We start from the raw sequence: 21,171 nt of genomic DNA on the forward strand, positions 1-21,171 counted from the left end.
TTTGTCCAGGAAAACAAACTTTGTCCACCTTCCCATTCACCACACCTGTATTACTTGAATCTCCATATAGAGCCATTCTCAGATCATTTGTTACGACCATCTTTTATTCCATTCTTCCTCACCCTTCCATGTATATCAATGTCCCAGTCAAATTATTCATTCCAACTAGCACCACCAACTCTTTTTGCTCGCTTACTCTTCATAACCAATTCATATCATATTCATAGCCTTAATTGCACTGTTCATTCTTTGTCCAGGAAAACAAACTTTGTCCACCTTCCCATTCACCACATCATGTATTACTTGAATCTCCATATAGAGCCATTCTCAGATCATTTGTTACGACCATCTTTTATTCCATTCTTCCTCACCCTTCCATGTATATCAATAATTATCCTCATTTCACTTCACATATGCTTCATTTCTTGCCTCATCTTCACTAGCTCCACATTGATGCCTTGGGTAATTATTTTTGAGGCACTGTTTCTTGTTTTACAGTATGTTGATATCTATCATAGTCATTCTCTTATCCAAAACAGTTTATTTTATTCTGATTTGCTAGCCTAGTTGGCAAATTATTTTCAAAGTGAATATTAATTTTGCTCTCCAACAAACAGGATGTGATTTTTTGAATTCCACTGTGACATAGATGTTTATGAAAGTCTAAGTGGGGGGTAATTTAGTTTCCTACCGTGAGATTACTACACTTTTCATTGGAGAGCTGAAATGGCTTAAAAAAGTAACATATTTGATCTCTACAGCAGGATTCTCAGATTGTGCAGCTATTAATTTACCCACAGTACTTAATAATGCATGATGGGTTTCCAGACTTCCAGGAGTGAGATTCACATAACAAATAAGTCACCCATATCAATCCACATCTGGATTTTTCTGATCAGATTTGTTCACAGGCACTTGGTTGGGAGAAAGTAACCTTGGAGAGGATATGGTGGCAGATAAATAATATTAGAACTGTACAATGTTGGTTATGAGGATAGACTGAGAGCATACAGACTGCAGAGTTTGGTGGATAGAAGATAAAGGGAGGATATGATTAAGACATTTAACCAGTTGAAGGGTTATTAGCAAATTAACACTAGACAGATTTTTCATATGGTAGAATGAGGGGAAGGAACAAGGACAAGGGGCCATCCCCTAGAAGTAACAAAAGGAAGTAGTGAGTAAAAGAAGTAAGTGTTTTGCATGGAGTGCATTGCCTGAGAGGGTAGTGAAAGTGCAAATGGTGGATGAGTTTAAGGAGTGGTACGATAAACTTTATGTTGACTAGCATTGACCTCCCATGATGAGCTTTGTGATTCCATGGAGGTCAAGAAAATAATACTCAAAAATTTTTTGTTTGTTTCTCTACAGTAATATGTTCAGTAATTTTGACTGTATACAAATAAATCACTTTGTTTTTCCATTAATTCAGGAAGGTGGTTCAGTAGAATCTCTTACTCATCCCAGGCAGTCAGAAGGAAGCCAGTCAGAAACACTTTCTGTATCCTCTTTAGCAGAAAGATGGAATCGTGGCTCAACTGGCAATGTATATGGCTGTGGTTCCTTAGTGCCAAATGTGGTAAACAGCTGTTTCAAACACTTAGAATCTTTTGGTAAGAATAATGTTTTAATACTTTAATGTCTATGAACTGCTGAATATAAAGGTGTACTGGAATCCAGAAATTATTTATTGTCAGTGATTTTATATTAAATCATATATTTTTGTTAATTATCTGGATATTGATCAGTTTTTCTGGATAAACATTAAACTTTCTTAGATAATTAAATATCATATTTATTTGTTAATAAAAAATTGTTAATGAAGAGCCTATAGAAGTTCATATGATAAGATATTAAATGAGAAGTTGCTGTAGACCAGGAAATAAAGATCTATATGAATAGTCAATGTTTAGGCAAATTAGTTTTTCAAGTGCAATATGAGCAATCACTATGGGATACTTCAACTACAGCAATATAAACTGTGAAGAGGAAGCAGCATACAGTGTTAAGGGAAATGAATTTTTGGATTTCTTGAGAGGCAACTGTGTTAGGTGACATGTGTTGGATGAACTGGACACAAGGATCAAGAATTTTGGATTTGTCCATAGCATCAGATGATCTGATTGTCGCTGAGATGTCATGTAGTCTTGATTTGGAGGATGCATAGACTTGTAGACGTATCAAGGCAGAAGGAATTTATGTGGCATTATAAGGCCAGCTATTATCATAGACTTAGAAAATAGCTTGCGGTTGTACATTGCATGAAAGAATTTGAAGGAAGAGAGGTCAGTAGTGCATGGGAGATACTTAAGAAAAAATTGTTGACAGCAGTAGCAGATTGTACATCTCAAGTAAAGAAGATGAAGCATTTTGGAGTCAAATGAATGACAAGAGAAATTAAGGTGGAATTGCAGATGAAAAAGAGATTTTGGAAGATATATAAAGAGAGAGGTGGAGAACAGTTGCATGGGGAATACAAGGCCCAGGCTAGGAAAGTGACTAGTGTAGTAAGGGGAGTAAAATTAGAATAATAGAGAAGTTTTATTGTTTTGTGGCCAGTGGGAAGAAAAATGACTGCGGAAGGATTACCTTACTGGATGAAGATGGGATCCAGAATGACCAATGCAGATGACATAGTTGAGCTATTTAATGTACTTTATTAAAGTGTTTCATCCTACTACAGTAGGCTTTATTCCTAAGGGATAAGGACTGGTTAAGTGAATGAAGAGGATGTATTACAAATACTGAGTACATTAAATGTCAGTAAGGCAGGTGGATTAGATGGAATTTCACCACATGTTTTAAGGAAATGTGCCATGGAACTGACCACACCATTAGCTTGGCTGTTTAATGAAAGTCTTGCAGTGGGATAAGCTCCTGGAGAGTGGAAAGAGGGATAAAATTTTGTCATTACATAAAGGTGATGGTAAAATGAAGGTATCAAACTCTTGGCCTCTTGGTGTTTCTTCTGTAGATGTTAAGATTTTGGATAAATTGGTAAAAACTCATATACAGAATTGGGCAGACAAGAGCAATATTATTTATGCAGGCCATCATGAATTTGCTAACTGTGCTCTTATTTTAGTAATCTGGTTACATTTTGAAGTAACAAGAATAGTGGATGAGGATAAGGCATGCTGTCATTTGTTTGGATTTTGCAAAGGCATTTCACAGGTTGCCACATGACTTTAAGTTGCAACATATGGGTTTGGATATCATGTTAGTGGATTGGTAACTGGCTTTCTCAGGAGAGAAAGCTAGTTACCAATATACTGTATCAGAGAGTTGTATATGGTGAGGGGTATCAGCAAGTAAGGCCTACAAATAGTGTTCTACAGACTGGGACCAATACTGTTCACTCTTTATATCAGTGATATTGTCATGGGACTATGGAAGATATTCAGTTGTTTGGAGATCATACAAAACTTGGGAGTGTTATTAGTGCTGATGTTTTCGCTCTTCAAGAGGATTTGAATAACCTTGAAAGGTTAGCAGATGAATGGGGATGTCAGTTTCATACAACTGAATGTAATTCTCAAACACATGGAAAAACTTATGTGTTGGCAATACATGTTAATTTATTTTCACAGTATTGATTACAACACAAGATGATAAGAAAATAATTATTTATTAACTTATGAGCTGATATTTCGCTGGTATTATATCTAGCATCTTCAGAACAAGAACAGTTTGTCACAGTACACGAAACAACAACAATTTGGTATAAAACAGTGGGACTAGTTTAAAAAATTGTAACACAGACAACACAAGGAATTAAAGTCCTAATTAGGTGCCACCTATGTTGGAAAAAGAGAGAAAAAAATTACTGTCTTCCAGATTTTTGGTAAATTTATACAGCCATATTTGTTGAGGTTTGGAGTAAGGTTTAAAGCTGCTGTTGACTCCAAAAACAATTTTTGTCTTATTATGACTTGTGTAGCACCTTTGTTTTCTTCCATTTGATCCTGTGTGAAGGGGTATCCAAGGCATGGTCTTCTAGATGTGCTTTGAAGATGATGGATATAATACCAATGAAATATCAACTAATAAGTTAATAGATATTAATTATTTTCTTATCATCCTATGTTGTAATCAATACCATGAAAATAAATTAACTAAATGTAATGTTTTGAAATTTGGGATTCATAGATGGGATGCTTGATACTCACTTGGTAGAGTTATACTTGAAGAATTGGAGGAAGCAACAGATCTGGGGATGATTGTAGATAGAAATTTGAAGTCCAACGGATGCATCGGAAAGGTTGTGAAGACAACTCAGAGAATTGCTGCATTACTATAGGACATTGTTGAACCTTATATAAAGCATTGGTCAGACTACATTTGGAGTTCTGTATTTAGATATGGTCAGGATGGGATGAGGGTGGATAGAAGAATAAAGGGAAGGAGATAATTCAGACATTTAACTGTTGAAATGTTATTATTGAATTGACACTGGTTAGAGTTTTTTGTATGGTAGAATGAGGGGAAGTAACAAGGACAATGGACCATCACTGGAAATTGCAAAAGGAAGTAGTGAAAAAGAGGTTAAGAAGCAAGTTTTTTGTATGGAGAGGTAGGAGCATTGAATGCATTGCCTGATAGAGTTGGAAACTAGCAAACAGTGGATGTGTTTAAGGAATAGTATGATAAACTTCGTGCCTAGCATTGACCTTCCGAAATGAGTCTTATGACTCATGGAGGTTAGGATGACAATATTACCATAATAAGGTAATATATATCCATATCTCTTGCTAATTAGACAAAATGACACTTGCACTTTGCAAAAGTCATCATCAAATTCTTGACATTTACCCTCAAGAGACGTACAGTATATGATAGTACTACATGAAAAACTTACATTACCATTAACTTCTTATCTGCAATTTTCCTCCAAATCAATCTATTACCTGTCAAGACTCCAACATTATCAGATGTTGGAGTCTTGACAGATAATATAGATCTTATATTTCTTCTAAGTGCCTTAGAAGAAATATAAGATCTGATATTGTTCTGGTGGAGAAAAAAATAAAAAACCTTATTCATCAAAACCAAGAGTCCTGTTATCTTATATATAAATCAAGTGGATTTATATATAGTTTGCATCGCTGAAATGAAGCCTTTCGGCTCTTTATTTTAGTAAAAGTCTTGTTATCTGTTTGGCTACAGATTTTTAACTGATAAATTAAAACAAATGTTAGGCTAGTGATTGTGCAGATACATTAGAACAAAAACAGTATTGTTGGTAGCCAATATATGAAATAAGAGCTGATATTGCTAATGTGAAGGTTTGCTGGAGTACTTGAAACAGAATTTATGTGAGTTGAATGTGTATCATCCATATTCTTAGTATTTTTTGACCACCATTATTGTTTACATTAGGTTAGGTGATCAAAATTTCACAGATTTCCTTAAAATCTTCTAATCTCTCTCTCTCTCTCTCTCTCTCTCTCTCTCTCACACACACACACACACACACACACACACAGAATTCTCATATCTTTGGTCAAGTGTATTTATTTCTAACCCAGCTCTCAGATCTACAAGTTAAAATTAGTTTGAACACTGTCTTGTATACAACTAGTTTAGTTTGACTAATTTCTCTCTTATTTCATGTAAATTATTATTATTATTGTAAGACCCCCAGGAATCAAAGACTCATCTAGGAGGTCTCTTTTGTAATACACACAGCTCATCGTACTGTGCCTTAAAACGCATTCAAATTCTCTGCAGACATGATGCTCTCAGTCAGTGCATTCCAATCATTCACAACTTTCCATCCAAACAACCCATTTCTTATTCTCTTGCTCATATCCTCCTTATACAGCTTCCAGGAATGACATCTTATTCACCCCCCCCCCAATTTCCAACCATTTTATGAAAAACCTGTTCAATGTTAATCCTATAACATCCCTTACCAACTTATACATTTACCATATAACACCCTTCTTTCTCATGTCCACTAAACTCTGCGAATTGTTTCATCTCAACCTTTCTTCATATTCAGTATTCCAGAGATTAGAAACTATTTTAATCAAACATCCCTTACCAACTTATGCATTTACCATATAACACCCTTCTTTCTCATGTCCACTAAACTCTGCGAATTGTTTCATCTCAACCTTTCTTCATATTCAGTATTCCAGAGATTAGAAACTATTTTAATCAATCATCTCTGTATGCTCTCTAACATCTCTTCATCCTTTTGAAAACCAGGTGACCAAATCTGTGCACAGTAGTCTGTATGTGGCCTAATCAGAACCTTATACAATGGAACCAGCATCTCCTTACTTCTACAAATCGGTGTCTTCTGCATCATTTTCAGAATTTGTCGTGTTTATTCCACTTTTGCTATTTCTGTTATCTATTTTATTATTATTATTATTATTATTATTATTATGGGCAACTCCAAGGAGTCCTTATACTTATTGAGGGAGGCCCTAAACATCATCTCAAGAACTATCCAGTTTTTGTACACTATATATCATATTTTGCTTTGAACTCATCACAATTATGGCACCCACAACAGACTTTGGCAACCTATTCCACCCATTCACTACTCTTCTAAAAAAAACTAAAAAAACCTAGTTCTAACTCCCTTGTTAACTATACTGTTACTCAGTTTCCATGGATGGCCCTACTTCTCTCACCACTACACGTTCTGAAAAATATCCTCTGAATTAATCTTGTAAAAACCCCTCAGTAATTTGTATGTCTCAATCATATCAACCATTTTTCCATCTATCAACCAGTTTCTGTAACCCACAAATTTTCAACCTGTTCTTGTAAGGTTCATTCCATAGATCTGCTACAATCTTGGTCACTTGCTTCTGGATCATCTCCACCTCCTCCTCCTCACCAAGAAACTCTGCTGCCCAGATCTGTGTGCAGTAGTCAAGATGGGGTCTTATCAAGACTTGATAGAGAAGAATGATAACTTGCTTGTCTCTGCTTGTCAGAGTATTCTTCAGTAAGCAAGTGATCTGATGAGCTGATTAGTCACTTTTGCTCTGTGCCTCCTAAACTTTAACCCCCTATCCACTAACACTCCAAAGTCTCTATCTTTTTCAGTTTCCTAGAGCACAGTTTCCATATTTAATGTGGCTGTTCTTTTACGATAATAAAAATTTAAATTATTTGAAATTTCTTAAATAAATTTTGACAGAACAGCCACACATTGGTTCGCTAAATGTAACGAACCAGAGGTGTTGACTAGGCAGGATAATCGTTAAAAACCCGAATATTGAAAAAATTCTCAAAAGTTAAAGCAAATTTTGACAAAGCCACTTCATTTTAATCGTTGAATATAATGATACAGGGATTATAGCCTTCTCACCGACCCAAATCGCTAACAAAGTTAAAATGAATTTTAATTAAAGTTAAAATTTATTTGAACTAAAGTTTAAAAAATTCTTGCATTTTGCAAGTTATCCTAACCTAAATTCTTAGTAACGTGTAAAATTTTTTCAATAATTTTTATAAGTGGAAATATCTTTTAGGAAAATAAAATAAACTATAGATAGATTAGAAAATAAGAAAAGAATTCAGAAATAATTAGAACATATAATATAAGTATTCAAAAAAAAAACATCTTTACAGAATAACAGAAAATAAATTAAATTACATAAATATACTTGAAATTTTTTAAATTAAAATTTTAGGGTTTTTGAATTTAATTTCATATTCACAAAATTAGAAATAATGGTCTTAACGTCTAATTCCGCACATATCATTTTCAATAGTTATTAATGCCAAACCAACAAGCCTTTTTTGTGACATAATTGTTCTTAAGTAGGTTTTAATCAATTTCAACTGGGAAAAGGAACGTTCACCGCTCGCTACACTAACAGGTAAGGTTAATAGTATTCTTAAAGCAATTGAAAAGTTAGGGAAAGATAAATTGTTGGACACAATAAAATTAAGAATATCGAAAGGGTTTTGAATATTTAAATTATCCTTCCGAAAAATATCCTGGAAAGCACATAACTTGTCATATAGTTCTATTGCATTTAAGTCTTTATTGTCGCTGTCCTTCAAGAGAATCTCTAAATCATCACAATTTTTTCGTAAATCTTCATTATTAATTTGTAGTAATCTATACAAGAAATTGAAATTATCATAATCTGTTTTTAGTTGTTCAAAACGTTCTATTAACGAACACATTTTAACGTCTAGAAGTGTATAAAACACATTCACTCTAAATTTATCTTCTGGCAATTGTGGCGTTTCGTCATGATGCTCGTAGTCAAATTGTCATGTCTTCTTTCGTCGTTGAACTTCCGTGCTAGTTTTAAATTCTTGTCTCCATCCACCTCTTCACTCAGTTCTTTTGCTGTTATTAGAACTTCTTTAAAATTTGTATCTGATCGATACTCTTGCAAGAATTTTTTTAAGTTTTCGATAGATTCTAAAACAAGTGTAATGTTCATATTTTTGTCTTGAAACATTTTACTCACAGAGTTTATTCTGTTAAGTAAATCATGCCAAGTTATAAGAGAGCAAATAAATTTGTAGTCTTTTATTTTAGCACATAATGCTTGCGCTTCATGCTGAGTTTCTTTATTAAAATTTTCATTATTTAAAATATCAAAAAGTGCATCATAAATTTCTCCTAACTGATATCGTAGAGGGCGGAGTGCATTAATTTTACTTTTCCACTGCGTTTCTGATGGCTGTTTCAATGTTAAATTTTTTGCAAACTTTAAAAGGATTGCCCAACGTTTGTAGGAGAATGAAAAGAAATTGTATTTAAATTAAGGGATATTACATCCCATATTGTTGAAACTGGTCTGGGTAGTGACCTTCTCTCACTCATAATGTAGAACAGTAATACAGCTCCTAGGAGCTGGGTTTCACATTATGAGGAAATATCAAGAATAGTGATCGGAGCTTGCTCCACCCTTACCATGAGTTGCCTCAGTGTTGCACTCCCTAAAGGGTCAGTTGTAGCACTATCCAGGTATTTGCTTACGCTTGGACTCACCGAACTTTATATATTTACTATATTTGGCATGAAACTATTTGAGTTTCTTATTCGGCTATGAAACAATATGGGATGTAATATCCCTTAACTTAAATAAGTTTATGTCGCCGAATCGAAGCCTTTGGCTCTTCATATAATTAATAAGAAAAGAAATTGTATATTTCTTGAATAATTGCAAAGAAACTAATTGTATCTGCATTCACTTTGGCTGCATCGTTAATGATTAAATTTAGAGTATGAGCAGCACATGGCACATAAAAAGCTCGAGGATTTTTGTTCAAAAGCAAATTTTGGCGCCCATATTTTTTCCCTTTCATATTTACCCCATTGTCATTCCCTTGACCTCACATGTCTTCAATGGCAACGTTCCATTTTTCCAGTTGTTCCATTATTGTTGCACATAAACCACATCCTGTGGAATCTGATATATCTGCAAAACCTAAAAAGTTTTCCGTGATCTTGACAATTCCATTGTCACAGCAAACAAAGCGAATAATAATGGTCATTTGTTCTGTTTTACTTGCATCAGGTGTGCAGTCTAAAATTATGGAATAATATTTAGATTTTTGAATTGATAATAAAATTGTATACCTGATTGCGTTACTTAAAGTTTCCAATATTTCATTTTGACTGTCTTTACTCAAATAGTGTATTCTATTGTTTCGTTGTAGGGCCCTTTCAACATGATTTTCCATAACAGAATCAAACTTCGCAAACAGTTTGACTAATTTTAAAAAATTGCCGTTATTCCTTTCATATAATTTATCAGATGATCCACGAAAGCTAAATTTTGGCTATCAAAGAATTTTATAATTTCAATCAAGCATTCTAAAACACTTGCCCAATGTTTCTTTTCCATTTCATACATGCTTTGAGTCTGGCAATGAATAGTAGTTTTGTTTTTTAAATTTTTATCAAGTTCCTTCCATTTTAAGAAATTTTTCATGAGTTAAACTAGTCTCATGTCTATGCAAAGTTGTGCTTATATTTCTCCAGTCGTTATAACCTTCTACAAGACTACTTGATTCGGTAAGTGTGAAAAGTTTGCAACAAAGCAAAAAACAGAATTTAAAGTTTCGGAATAAATGAGCCATGTTCTTGGCATGAGCTCCCCGTTTTCCATTTTTCTATTATAATACGTGTCGCCAAATTTACGACCATGTGTATCTCTGGGATATATTATATTTTTCTTTTGAACAGGCCCCATTTCATTTAAAACAACCCGTAATTTTTCATCAATATTTCCCAATTCACCTGGATCCTCTAAATTTACGGAGACTAACAATGTGTTAGTTTCATGGTCAACTAAAACTAAATCTTCTCCTAACTGTTTTTCACTTAAATTATGCGTCTTGTTATCTTGTTCAATAGTTGCAATAGTACTTTCATGCAAAACTGGATGATGTGCACGGTTCTTCAACTCTGATTTCTGATGTATTGAGTTGGTTACAATCTGCATCAGAATATTTTAATGAATTTATTAAGAACCCCAGTTTGTTTCTTAATATCTGCTTCTTTTGCAGCATGACGCTTACGATTTGGTACAACAGATAACTTATTTTTTAATTTTTGATTCCATTTCTATTTTATATACACAAGAAATTATTACACAACATGACACAGAGCCAAAATAATAGTCTGCACTGCGCTACTACTAGTAGCCTACTGAGATGCGTACCATATGACTGGTTAACTAGCAACAAATGTTTTGTACGAAAATTCGTTTCTGCGCATAAAAACCGCTCACCGTTTCGCTTTAGATAGACTGCAGTAGACATAACATTCTGCAGGCAAGGATTTAGCCTGCTCTCGCTGCAAAATTGTAAATAGCCGGCTGATCAAAGAGGCGGCAATATATAATTTTTAAAAATTTTTGTTCGGTGTATCTGGCCTTATTTATTTTAATATTGATCATTCTAAGAATTTTTTGTTTTTATGATAAAAATTGTGTTTCTTAAAAATGAACTTATGAACCATGCCCCGGCGGCGGTGCCCCCTTTGTAGCGATGCCCGCATGCACTGCATGCCCATTTCTGCCGGCCTTGCTTGTTCCATATGTTCTCTATTCAGTATACAGTTGATGTTTTCTTTTGTTGTCATTTTACGGTTGATGTTGTGATGTCGATATCTTAAGGACAATTTAAATACAGATGTGGACAAAGAATAATGATTTATGTATATTGGAGTGAAAAGATTATGAGCTGTGTATTAAATTGCACCGCAAGAAATCATGTCCATAGATTTTTGGGTAACAAGGAGATGAGCAATGGCCATGTTGTAAAAGTGAGCAAAGGAGTACAAGGTATCTCTGAGTTATTAAGCCTATACTGACACATAGGGATTAAAGTTATTGTCTATAAAATCTCTGATACAGCCACTTAACTACTATGCACAGATTTGGTCCCTTGGGTTTTTAGGATGAGGAAGTGAAGAGGATCCAGAGGAAGGTGAGCAAGGTGGTAACAAATCTATGGAATGCGCCTTATAAGGATAGATTAAAGGTTTTGAGTTACAAAATTTGTTTGACGGTCACAAAAGACAGGATATGATAGCATAAGTACTTGGAGGGGGGGAGTTTACAGGACTGAAGAAGAAATTTTTGTTTAGTAACAAGTGGGTGAAAGAATGAGGGAAATTTCCCCATAGTTGAGTATGATTAGCAGGGATATGAGGAATTTTTTTACATGTAGAGTGTACAATCAGTGTAACAGGTTGCTGAGGTGGTGGGAGTGCTCTTTGTCAATGAATGAATTTAAGGAGAGGTGATTGACCTTGTTTGAAGGATGGTTATTGTAATTCTCAAATAATAATAACATCAGTTGTTTTATGTTGTCCCTACACATGAAAGGTCACAAGATCTATAACACTACACTGCCATGTGTGGGTAAGTGATTAAAGAAAACAATCTCCCCCATACTGTTTCTCCCACTCAGTGGGAGAAACAGTATGGGGGAGATTGTTCCAAAGAATAGAGTCAATGAAATGAAGGAGACTGATGAGAAGTTAGTTTGATGTGTTTGAAGCTGGAGAGATCAGAAGAAAGTGGAGGAATGGTAGCAGCCAATTCAGAGGAGTAATGCCCATGAAAATGATATAGAAAACACACAGAACTGAAACAGAGCATCTATGATAAAGTGAATCTGTGAGGGAAGGTCATCTATTAAATGGATTTCCCTCTTCTGAATATCAAGTATTCGTAGAGAGGTCTTGAGTGCTCTTTCTCACATGTGGGAACAGTACTTGAAAGTTGGATGGATCTGAGACTTTCGGACTGTTAGGAGTTCAGAGGAAGAGAAGTAATGTTTAGAATGGAAAAGAACACCAAACTTTTTAGAGGCTAAGAAGGCTATGTGAGTAACATGTTTGTGTCAGGATAAACTGGATGTGACAGTCAACCCAAGAAGAGAAAGTTGATCTTGAAAGGAAACTGGAACATTATCAAAAATGAGAAGGGACGAGGAAGGATTTCTCTTGTGAATATAAGGCAGGCTTGAGTTTTTGGGCAATGAAATTTACTAAGTTTAGAATAGAAAAGAACACTAAGCTTTTTAGAGGCTATGTGCCTAAAGAGGCTGAGGTGGCCTTCACCCCATTTCAGGATGTCAGTGTTCGATTCACTGGTTATGGAAGGTCTTGAGGCATCTAACATTAGGGTACTGCAGGGTTTATCGAATGATGAAGAGGAATGAAGAGTACTGTCATCAGCATAGCTGTGAATAGGATTTGAAGTCAAAGCAAGAAGGTCATTGATGTAAAGGAGGAAGAGCATGAGTGAGAGCACAGAACCCTGAAGCACTACAGTATTGATAGGAAAATCTGATGAGAGGAAGCCATCTACTGTGACACACAATGAACAACTAGTGAAGAAACTGGCAATCCAATCACAGAGTACAGAAGGGAGGCCATAAGATGCTAGACAAATGCTGATCAAATGTCTTAGAAATGGTGAGAGAAATAACGAGTTTCTCCAAATCTTTCCATAGCCTGTCTAAAGGTAGGTGAGATTAGCTAGTAAGTCAGCTGTAGAATGAGAATGGCAGAATCCATATTGGTGATTGCTAATTAACTGATGAGTCTCCAGGTAATGAAGAAGCTGGTTATTGATAACCTTCTCCATCACTTGAAAGCTAAACAGCTATTTTTCTGGCATCCTTAATAATAATTAAGGGGATACAAATCTCTTGTTGTTCAACTGCCAGTAAGCAAAACTCTAAGATCGAGAACTATGAATCTATGCGTTTCTTATATACCGAAAAACTATTGGCGAATCCAAATGTAAATGACCACTTGGTAGTAAAACACCAAGGCAACTCGAAGCAAAGGTGGAGCAAGTTCCCTCACTATCCTTGATATTTTCTCATAATGTAAAAACACAGCCCCTAGGGGATGTAATACTGTAATTACATTATGAAGAGAGGTCACTACTCAGACCGGTTTTAACCTTTTTTGAGGTCTCATCAGTGAGTAGGTAGACCGGGAAGATAACAAGATTTAAGTGAAAAGAACTTGCATACCTTTACTATACGAATGCCATAAAGGTGTGTTTGTATATTATAACATAAATTGAAAGCCAAACGGATTGAACAACAAGGGATTTGTATCCCCTTAATTATTATTAAGGATGCAAGAAAAATAGCCGTTTGGCTTTCAATTTATGTTATAATATACAAACACACCTTCATGGCATTCGTATAGTAAAGGTATGTAAGTTCTTTTCACTTAAACCTTGTTATCTTCCCGGTCTACCTACTCACTGATGAGACTTCAAAAAAGGTTGAAACCGGTCTGAGTAGTGACCTCTCCTCATAATGTAATTACAGTATTACATCCCCTAGGGGCTGTGTTTTTACATTATGAGAAAATATCAAGGATAGTGAGGGAGCTTGCTCCACCTTTGCTTCAAGTTGCCTTGGTGTTGTACTACCAAGTGGTCATTTACACTTGGATTTGCCGATAGTTTTTCGGTATATATGAAACTCATAGATTCGTAGTTCTCGATCTTAGAGTTTTGCTTACTGGCAGTTGAACAACAAGGGATTTGTATCCTCTTAATTATTACTTCTCCATCACTTTTGAAAGTACTGAGGTGAGAGCAGTGGGACAATAGTTAGATGGATAACTTTTGGGTACAGGCTGGATGTGGGCTTGCTTCCATGCTGTTGGGTGGATGGCAGTAAAACACAAAAGTTTATATAGACAATACAGGATAGGTATCAATTCTGGAGCACAAGTCTTGAGCACAACCAGAGGAATGCCATCTGGACCAGAAGCCTTATTAGTATCAGGATTAATGAGGGTTTTTCTAATGTCCTGTTGGTGAAAATTCAGAGGCATGCAGTGAACAGTTTGTGGAAGTATGGGAGGTGATTTGCTTTGGTTTTCCAGGCAGGAGTTGGAGGAAATAACTGATACCAAGAGGTCTACTTTTTCCTTGTATGAGGATACTATTGTGCATCAAGATGCAAGAGCGGTAGCAACATTGAAGGGAAGAAGTTATGCCCAACAGGTCTGTTAAGTCCTGTTTAAGCAATTTACTTGCATTTTATGATAGGGTAATGAGTGTGTTAGATAAGAGAGAATCATATACAGTGATATTCTTAGACTGCAAAAGCATTTGATAGATTACTACATTAGTGTACTAGCTGCAAAGGATGGGAATAGATAATATATTGGTTAGGTGGATTGGAGATTGCCTCTCTGAATGATACCAACAAGTTGTGTATGATGGAGCAATGCCTCAAAAAAAGGTTACCAGTGGCATGCCCCAGGATTCTGTTCTTGGGTCCTTGTTATTTAACTTGTTTTTAAATGATATATCATGTGGACTGCCTGGGGATATTCAGTTGTTTGCATGATGCAAAGTTGGGGAGAATTATAAGTAGCACTACTGATGTTAATTCCCTTCAGGAAGATTTGAATAGACTTTTGACTTGGATGAAGGAGTGGGGTTGTAGTTTTGATATTAATAAGTGCAAGGTGTTGCATTTGGAGTGCAGAAATATAAGGCTGTGTACTATATTGACAGTACCATACTGCAGGAAGTGGATGAGATATGGGAGTGATGGTTAACAATAAACTGAAATTTAAAGGGCATATTGCTAGTGTTGCAACAAAAGCCTTTGAAAGTGGTTGTGCCACTGTATAAAGCACTGGTCAGACCGCTTGGACTATTGTGCTCAAATCTGGTCGCCTGGTTTTCAATGTGATGTGGAAACATCGGAGAGGGTCCAGAGATGAGCGACTAAGACAATATCAGGAGAGAGGTTGAAGAAATGTGGATTGCACAGTTTAGTGGATAGGAGGAAAAGAGGTGATATGACAGACACATTTAAGTTAGTGAGCAGATTTTATCAGATTAATTCAGATTAGATTATAAAAAGAGTCTAAAGTGAGAGGGGAAAAACCAGAGGCCATTCCTAGAAGTTATGTAAGAGTGTGGTGAAGAGGGGTGTGAGGAATAGATTTTTTAAATGAAGAATTGTCAGTGAATGGAACACATTACCAGAATGTGTTGTTAATGCAAGGAATGTTAAGCATTTTTAGAGTCGGTATGATAAATATATTGTCAGTTGAATGAACCTTCCATGATGAGTCTGCCGACTCCATGGAGGGGTGCAATAATAATGATGATGATGATGATGATAATAATAACAGCCTTTTCAAGGGACCAGAAGTCTTGAATGCTAGTTGAGCAGGAGACAAGTTTATTGTATTTGATTCTTACAAAGTCTTCTTTGGAATAGTTAATAACTTTTTTTTACACATGTTTCTAGCTGTTATGTAAGCTGAATGAGAAGTTAGAGTTTTAATATAAGCCATCGAACATAATCTGCATTTTTTTTTGAGAACCAGGGCTTGGATACAGGTTTGCAGTAGAATGGGGCATGAGGGCTCTCATTCCAGTGAGGATTATTTTGTAACTAGCTTGGTGTAGGTGTTTGGATCAGTAGAAACAAAAGCAGTAATCTGACCAGGGCAAAGCAGCATAAAAATTCTAGAGGTCATCCCAGTTGGTACATTTATAGTACCATGGGATATGAGGCTGAGATTGGCTGGGTGGAGGACGAACTGTAGAGAAGGAGACTTGAATAAGATTATGTTTCGAGTTGCCAAGGGGATAGCAGACATCCATGATATATTTGAAGGGAGTATTGGTTAAGAAAGGGTCAAGAATATTAGTAGAATGGTGAGGATTGTGTGGTTGGTAGATTGACTATTTCTGTTAGGTCATGACTGATGGCGAATGATTCAGCTTCTCTTCCATGGAAGCTTGATATATGAAATTGGAGTAGGGTAGCCAGTTTGTGTTATGAACTTTTAAGTCCCCAAGGAGGACAATCTCATCATTTGGGTAGTTAGTTTATAAGAAACTAATTTTTAGTCAAAATTGATTTTTTACAAGTAAGTAGTGAAAAGGGTAGCAGGATTATCAGAATTACAAGAGCTGTAAAGGCAACAAATGAAGGCTATAAAGTGGGGTAAGGAAATTGTGAGCCACAGCAGATCGAAAAGTGAAGATTCTAAATTAGATAACCTTTGACAGTGAATTTCAGATTTCACAAAATCACATGTTCTACGCTATCCTTTTTGCAAAATGCATTGTGTAAGATGTAGTTGGGATAGCTGAGGTGGACTGTGGTCATGAAGGATGCCAACTAAGGTTCTTTTAGGATAAAGAGATCAGGTGTTGATGAAATGAATATGAAAGAGTTTCTTATTGGAAAAAGTTTTGGTATTATTTTGAGTAGGTTGGGGCATATTTTTATCATTTGTTCCAATTTGTTTTATTTTTCATGGGAGATTTTTTTGTATCTGCAGTTAAAACTTTAGTATTTTTATGATTGAATTTCACATGTAAGATGGTTGATTCAGAAAACAAAGAGAAGGAACATGCAGCTAGGATGAGGGACTTGTGAACATATCTCACACACTGGGAGTGCCCAGACTCCAGTTCAAGTGTGGCCTTGGACAGTGTCCCTTGCATACCATTGACCTACTCTTCCTCCAGGCACAACCTGGCAGGGCAAGTGGTAGCAGGATTATTCCAACAGATGTGCTACTATCAGGTTCAGGCAGACTGCCTGCAGAAAACTGTTTTTCTGCTGTACCCTCAAATGGAGCAGAGAATTTTCCTAATTGATAATAATAATAATGGTGTAATGAGTGTGCTCAGTAAGGCCATCACCCAAACTGCATGTGAGAAGAAAGAGGGCACAGAAACCAGAGGCCCTCCTCTGGGACTGAAACATGGCAGAAGCCACTTGACATCTCCATAAAGCAGTAGGCAATGAAAGACATCTGTCACCTAGTTGGCTAGTTGGCATTTCCTCACAACTAGGGAAGATATGCATGTTTAATACCTGCCCCATTTGTGGAAACAGTCCATTGCCACAGGAAGGTGGGAATGCCTTGACTGGGAGAGGTTTTATATTTTGTGATCATCAGCCCATAATTGCCCATGATGGTTATAATGACCATTCCATTTCTTAAGTAGAAATCCAGTAAGTATTTATCATTATAATTAGTCCTGCCTTTTCTGTTGTCTCTGGAGTGACTTTCTGTTTGCGCTTTGGGTAGTCTTTGGGTAGTTTCTTATTGGAAAAAGTTTTGGTATTATTTTGAGTAGGTTGGGACATATTTTTATTATTTGAAACATGCAGCTAGTTAATTGAATCACGGGTTACTGTGTGACACCCAAATCCATTATGATTTTTCTTTGATGTCCTATCTTTTGCAGGAATCCTCTTCTTGACATGTTGTATGGAGCTTCAGTGTTTTGAAGATACATTGAGCTGTGCCAGCAGTAGCATATTTTATGTCTGATTAGGAGAATGGCATCATTTTATTTGCCCTTGCTGTTCAAAAGAATTAGAAACATACCTCTGTTCCTATCAAGCCTATATTTGCTTTACTTCAGAATATACTTTAAGCAACTGATTAAGCGCTCTGAAAAAATGCTACAAATGAAATGTAAACTATTTCACCAAAAAATAAAAAAGTAAATAAATAATAAAATAAAATTAATAAATAAAATATATAAATAATAACATGAACATTTTCACCTTGTCAGCACACAGCATTGATATATATATATATTACAAAGTTTTGTAATAACAATTTCTGCTACAACGAAGTTCGACAGAATTAGCAATATTATTGTCTTATTTCTTTATATCTGATCCATGAAAGAAAGCTAGGGTGCTCTTGCTATTTCATCCACCTCAGCCGGTTGGGAGGTTAAACATCCAACTTTTTTTATTGGAGGATGCATTGGTTCAGAATTTTCACAGTATGGAAATCACTATTGTTAGCATTCCCTGCAATATATAGGAATTTTAAGATGATTATTCATATTATGGATTTGCAGTTGCAGCATTATTAGGTTGTTGTTTTTATTTAATTATTTTTAATAGCAGATTTAATCATTGTATATTGGATATCTGCAGCAGATGAATTTGTTAGTGAAGTTGCTCACATCTGTAATCTTCCAGTTATATTTTGTGTGTGGAGGAGGGGAAGAGTAAACATGTCAATGAGGGATTTATTTCATCATCATCATCATGTTTGTCAAGGATTTAGCCCTAGAGTGGCCTGTTCTGGCATTAGAAGTCATCATCGAATCTCTTAAGAGGACGTCTGGCTTTCTTGGATTTATTTCATGAAGCTACTAATTTTTTCCCCATTTTATATATTGTTGGGCTACTCGAGCATCAAAGTACACTGTTAGTATATAAATATTCTAATTGTATGTTGGAAGTTTATTTATTTATTTGGTTATACTATAAATTAAAGATAACAAGAAATTATATACACTCTGGTCTCTTTTTATGCGGATCATTTTTATGCAGATTTGAAGTTATGCGGTGCACGCCCACAGATACGAGACCTTTCGACACTTCTGCGCATGTCAACAGAAGGAGAATCCATTCCGATAACAGGGTAATCCAGCGTTTTCCAAACTTTTCCTATGACGGAAACACTTCACAAATCCTGAAATTTTCATGGAACACCTGGGTTATTTTGCAATGTATTCATTGTTAATTTAGCTGATTTTTATAATTAATTAATAATTGATCATTAATTATTAATTAATAATTAATTAAATTTGGTCCACTGGAGGGAAAAAAAGCACCAAAGAAAAGCAATTTCTTTGGAAATGAAAATTCCAATTTTAGATCACTTAGCAAAAGGAGAGGGATCTATGGTGATTGGTAAACATTTTAATTTAGGCGAATCTACTATAAGAGCAATTAAAAAGAATGAAGTCGCAATAAGAAAATTTGTCATTTCTGGCACAAAACTAAGTGCCAAATTATCATCGTACTCGAGATGCTTTATTAGAAAACACGGAACGAGCGCTCGTAATTTAGATTGAAGAATTAACTCAAAGAAGAATTCCTATAAGTGGTTATTTAATTAAACAAAAAGTTCTTCGGTTTTATGAACAGATGAAGCAATTGGAGCCATCTACTTCCACTTCCCAGGCAGATAAAGAATTTTCAACTAGCAAAAGATGGTAAACTGGGTTTTTAAAAAGGAATGCACTTCATGATGTGAAGATTACAGGCAAAGTTGCAGCAGCAGATAAAGAAGCAGCCACAAATTTTTAAGAGAAGTTACTAGAATTATTGAAGATGGTGGATATTGTCCCGATCAAGTGTTTAACGCTGACAAAACAGGATTGTTTTGGAAGAAAATGCCTAGTTGAACTTACATCGCAAAGTCTGAGATAAAAGCAAGTGGGTTTAAAGCAAGCAAAGATCAAGTAAGTTGTTACTTTGTAGTAATGCATCAGGAGATTGAATGTTGAAATCTAGTAAATAGATTTCTAAGACCACGTACTCTAAAAGGCAAAGATCTAAAACAGCTGCCGGCATTGGATGGCTAATACAAAGGCCTGGGTAACAACTGCTGTATTTACTGAATGGTTTAATAATTACTTTGTACCAGAAGTGGAAACAGTGGAAACATATATGAAGCAAAAAGCTCTCAATTTTAAAGTTTTATTAATTGTTGACAATGCACCAAGTCATCTGCATTTAGAACATCCAAATGTGCAGGTAGTGTGTTTTCCACCTAATACAACAAGCATTATTCAGCCATTAGATCAAGGCATAACTGCTACTTTAAAAAAAATATTACGTTAAGCACACTTTTCGATTTATATTGGATAAACTAGAAAATGAATCATTAACAGTAACTGATGTTTGGAAAAATTTTTCTATTTTGGACTGCTTAAATCATGTTGCATCTGCGATCACTGAAATAAGACCACCAACTTTAAATGCTTGCTGGAAATCAGCTTGGCCTGGATGTATTGCAAACAGTGCAACCATGCAAACATCTACATTATCAGCTGAAATCATTACATTTCAGAGAAGGTTTTGATACATTTAGCCAGAACAATGTAGACGAATTGCTTCTGGATAATGCCTTAAGTGACGATGATATTATTGGATATTGTCGAAGATCCAGAAAATGATAGTGAAGCGGAAGAAAAACCTGTCCCCCCTCACTGCAAATATAATTCAAGAAGGTCTTGAACTGTGCAGTAAATTGGAAAATCATTTTCTTGTTAATGACACAAATTCTGAATGAGCCTTTAAATTCCAACGCGAGCTGAAGAACTGTGTCTGGATGTTGAAAGTTTATTTTTCACTTGGTTAGACTATAATAAATTTAGTTTAATCCTTTACCCAAGTGTGAGCAAACAAAGTTTGCACCTGAAAGTATCTTCAAGACTGGGGTAAGGTGGTACAACACCAGGCAACTTGTTGCAGAGGTGGAGCAAGCTAACATCATTCCTATCTCAGTATCTCTCATAATGCAAAACACATCTCCTTGTGGATATGTATAATGTTATGCATTAAGGGAAGGGCCACTACCCAGACTGTCTGGATATCGCAAGCTGTATAAAAAATTAGTGAAATCATCATCGCAAAGTTTAATCGCTGATTACATTGTCAGAAGAAAAAAATCAGTAGAGAATGAGGGTGAAGCTAATTCTGTTTGTGAAAAACCATTGCCATATAGATCTGATGCACTGACTATCTTTTCTGGTGATGAAAGTGATTTCGCACCAGTTCGCAAACGTTGCCTAATATTATCTAATAATGTTGATAATTCTGATGACAAAATGTTAAAAAAAAGTTACTTTTCGATAAAATTAAATGAATAAAGCTTTAAAACAA

At 35.4% G+C, this 21,171-nt stretch overlaps 1 protein-coding gene across 1 annotated transcript in view; it reads left to right on the top strand.

The window, feature by feature from the left end:
* Positions 1–21,171, top strand: part of RhoGAP102A (Rho GTPase activating protein at 102A) — a 382,252-nt gene that overhangs the window by 208,333 nt on the left and 152,748 nt on the right. Inside the window, exon 6 of the mRNA XM_090406360.1 lies at positions 1,433–1,613. Coding sequence (XP_090262486.1) covers positions 1,433–1,613 — 181 coding nt within the window. The remainder of the gene's footprint in view (positions 1–1,432; positions 1,614–21,171) is intronic.

The sequence above is a fragment of the Typopeltis vanoorti genome, chromosome 16 (genome assembly GCF_054136105.1).
Source record: "Typopeltis vanoorti isolate ZY-2024b chromosome 16, IOZ_Tvanoo_1.0, whole genome shotgun sequence".
NCBI lineage: Eukaryota > Metazoa > Arthropoda > Arachnida > Uropygi > Thelyphonidae > Typopeltis > Typopeltis vanoorti.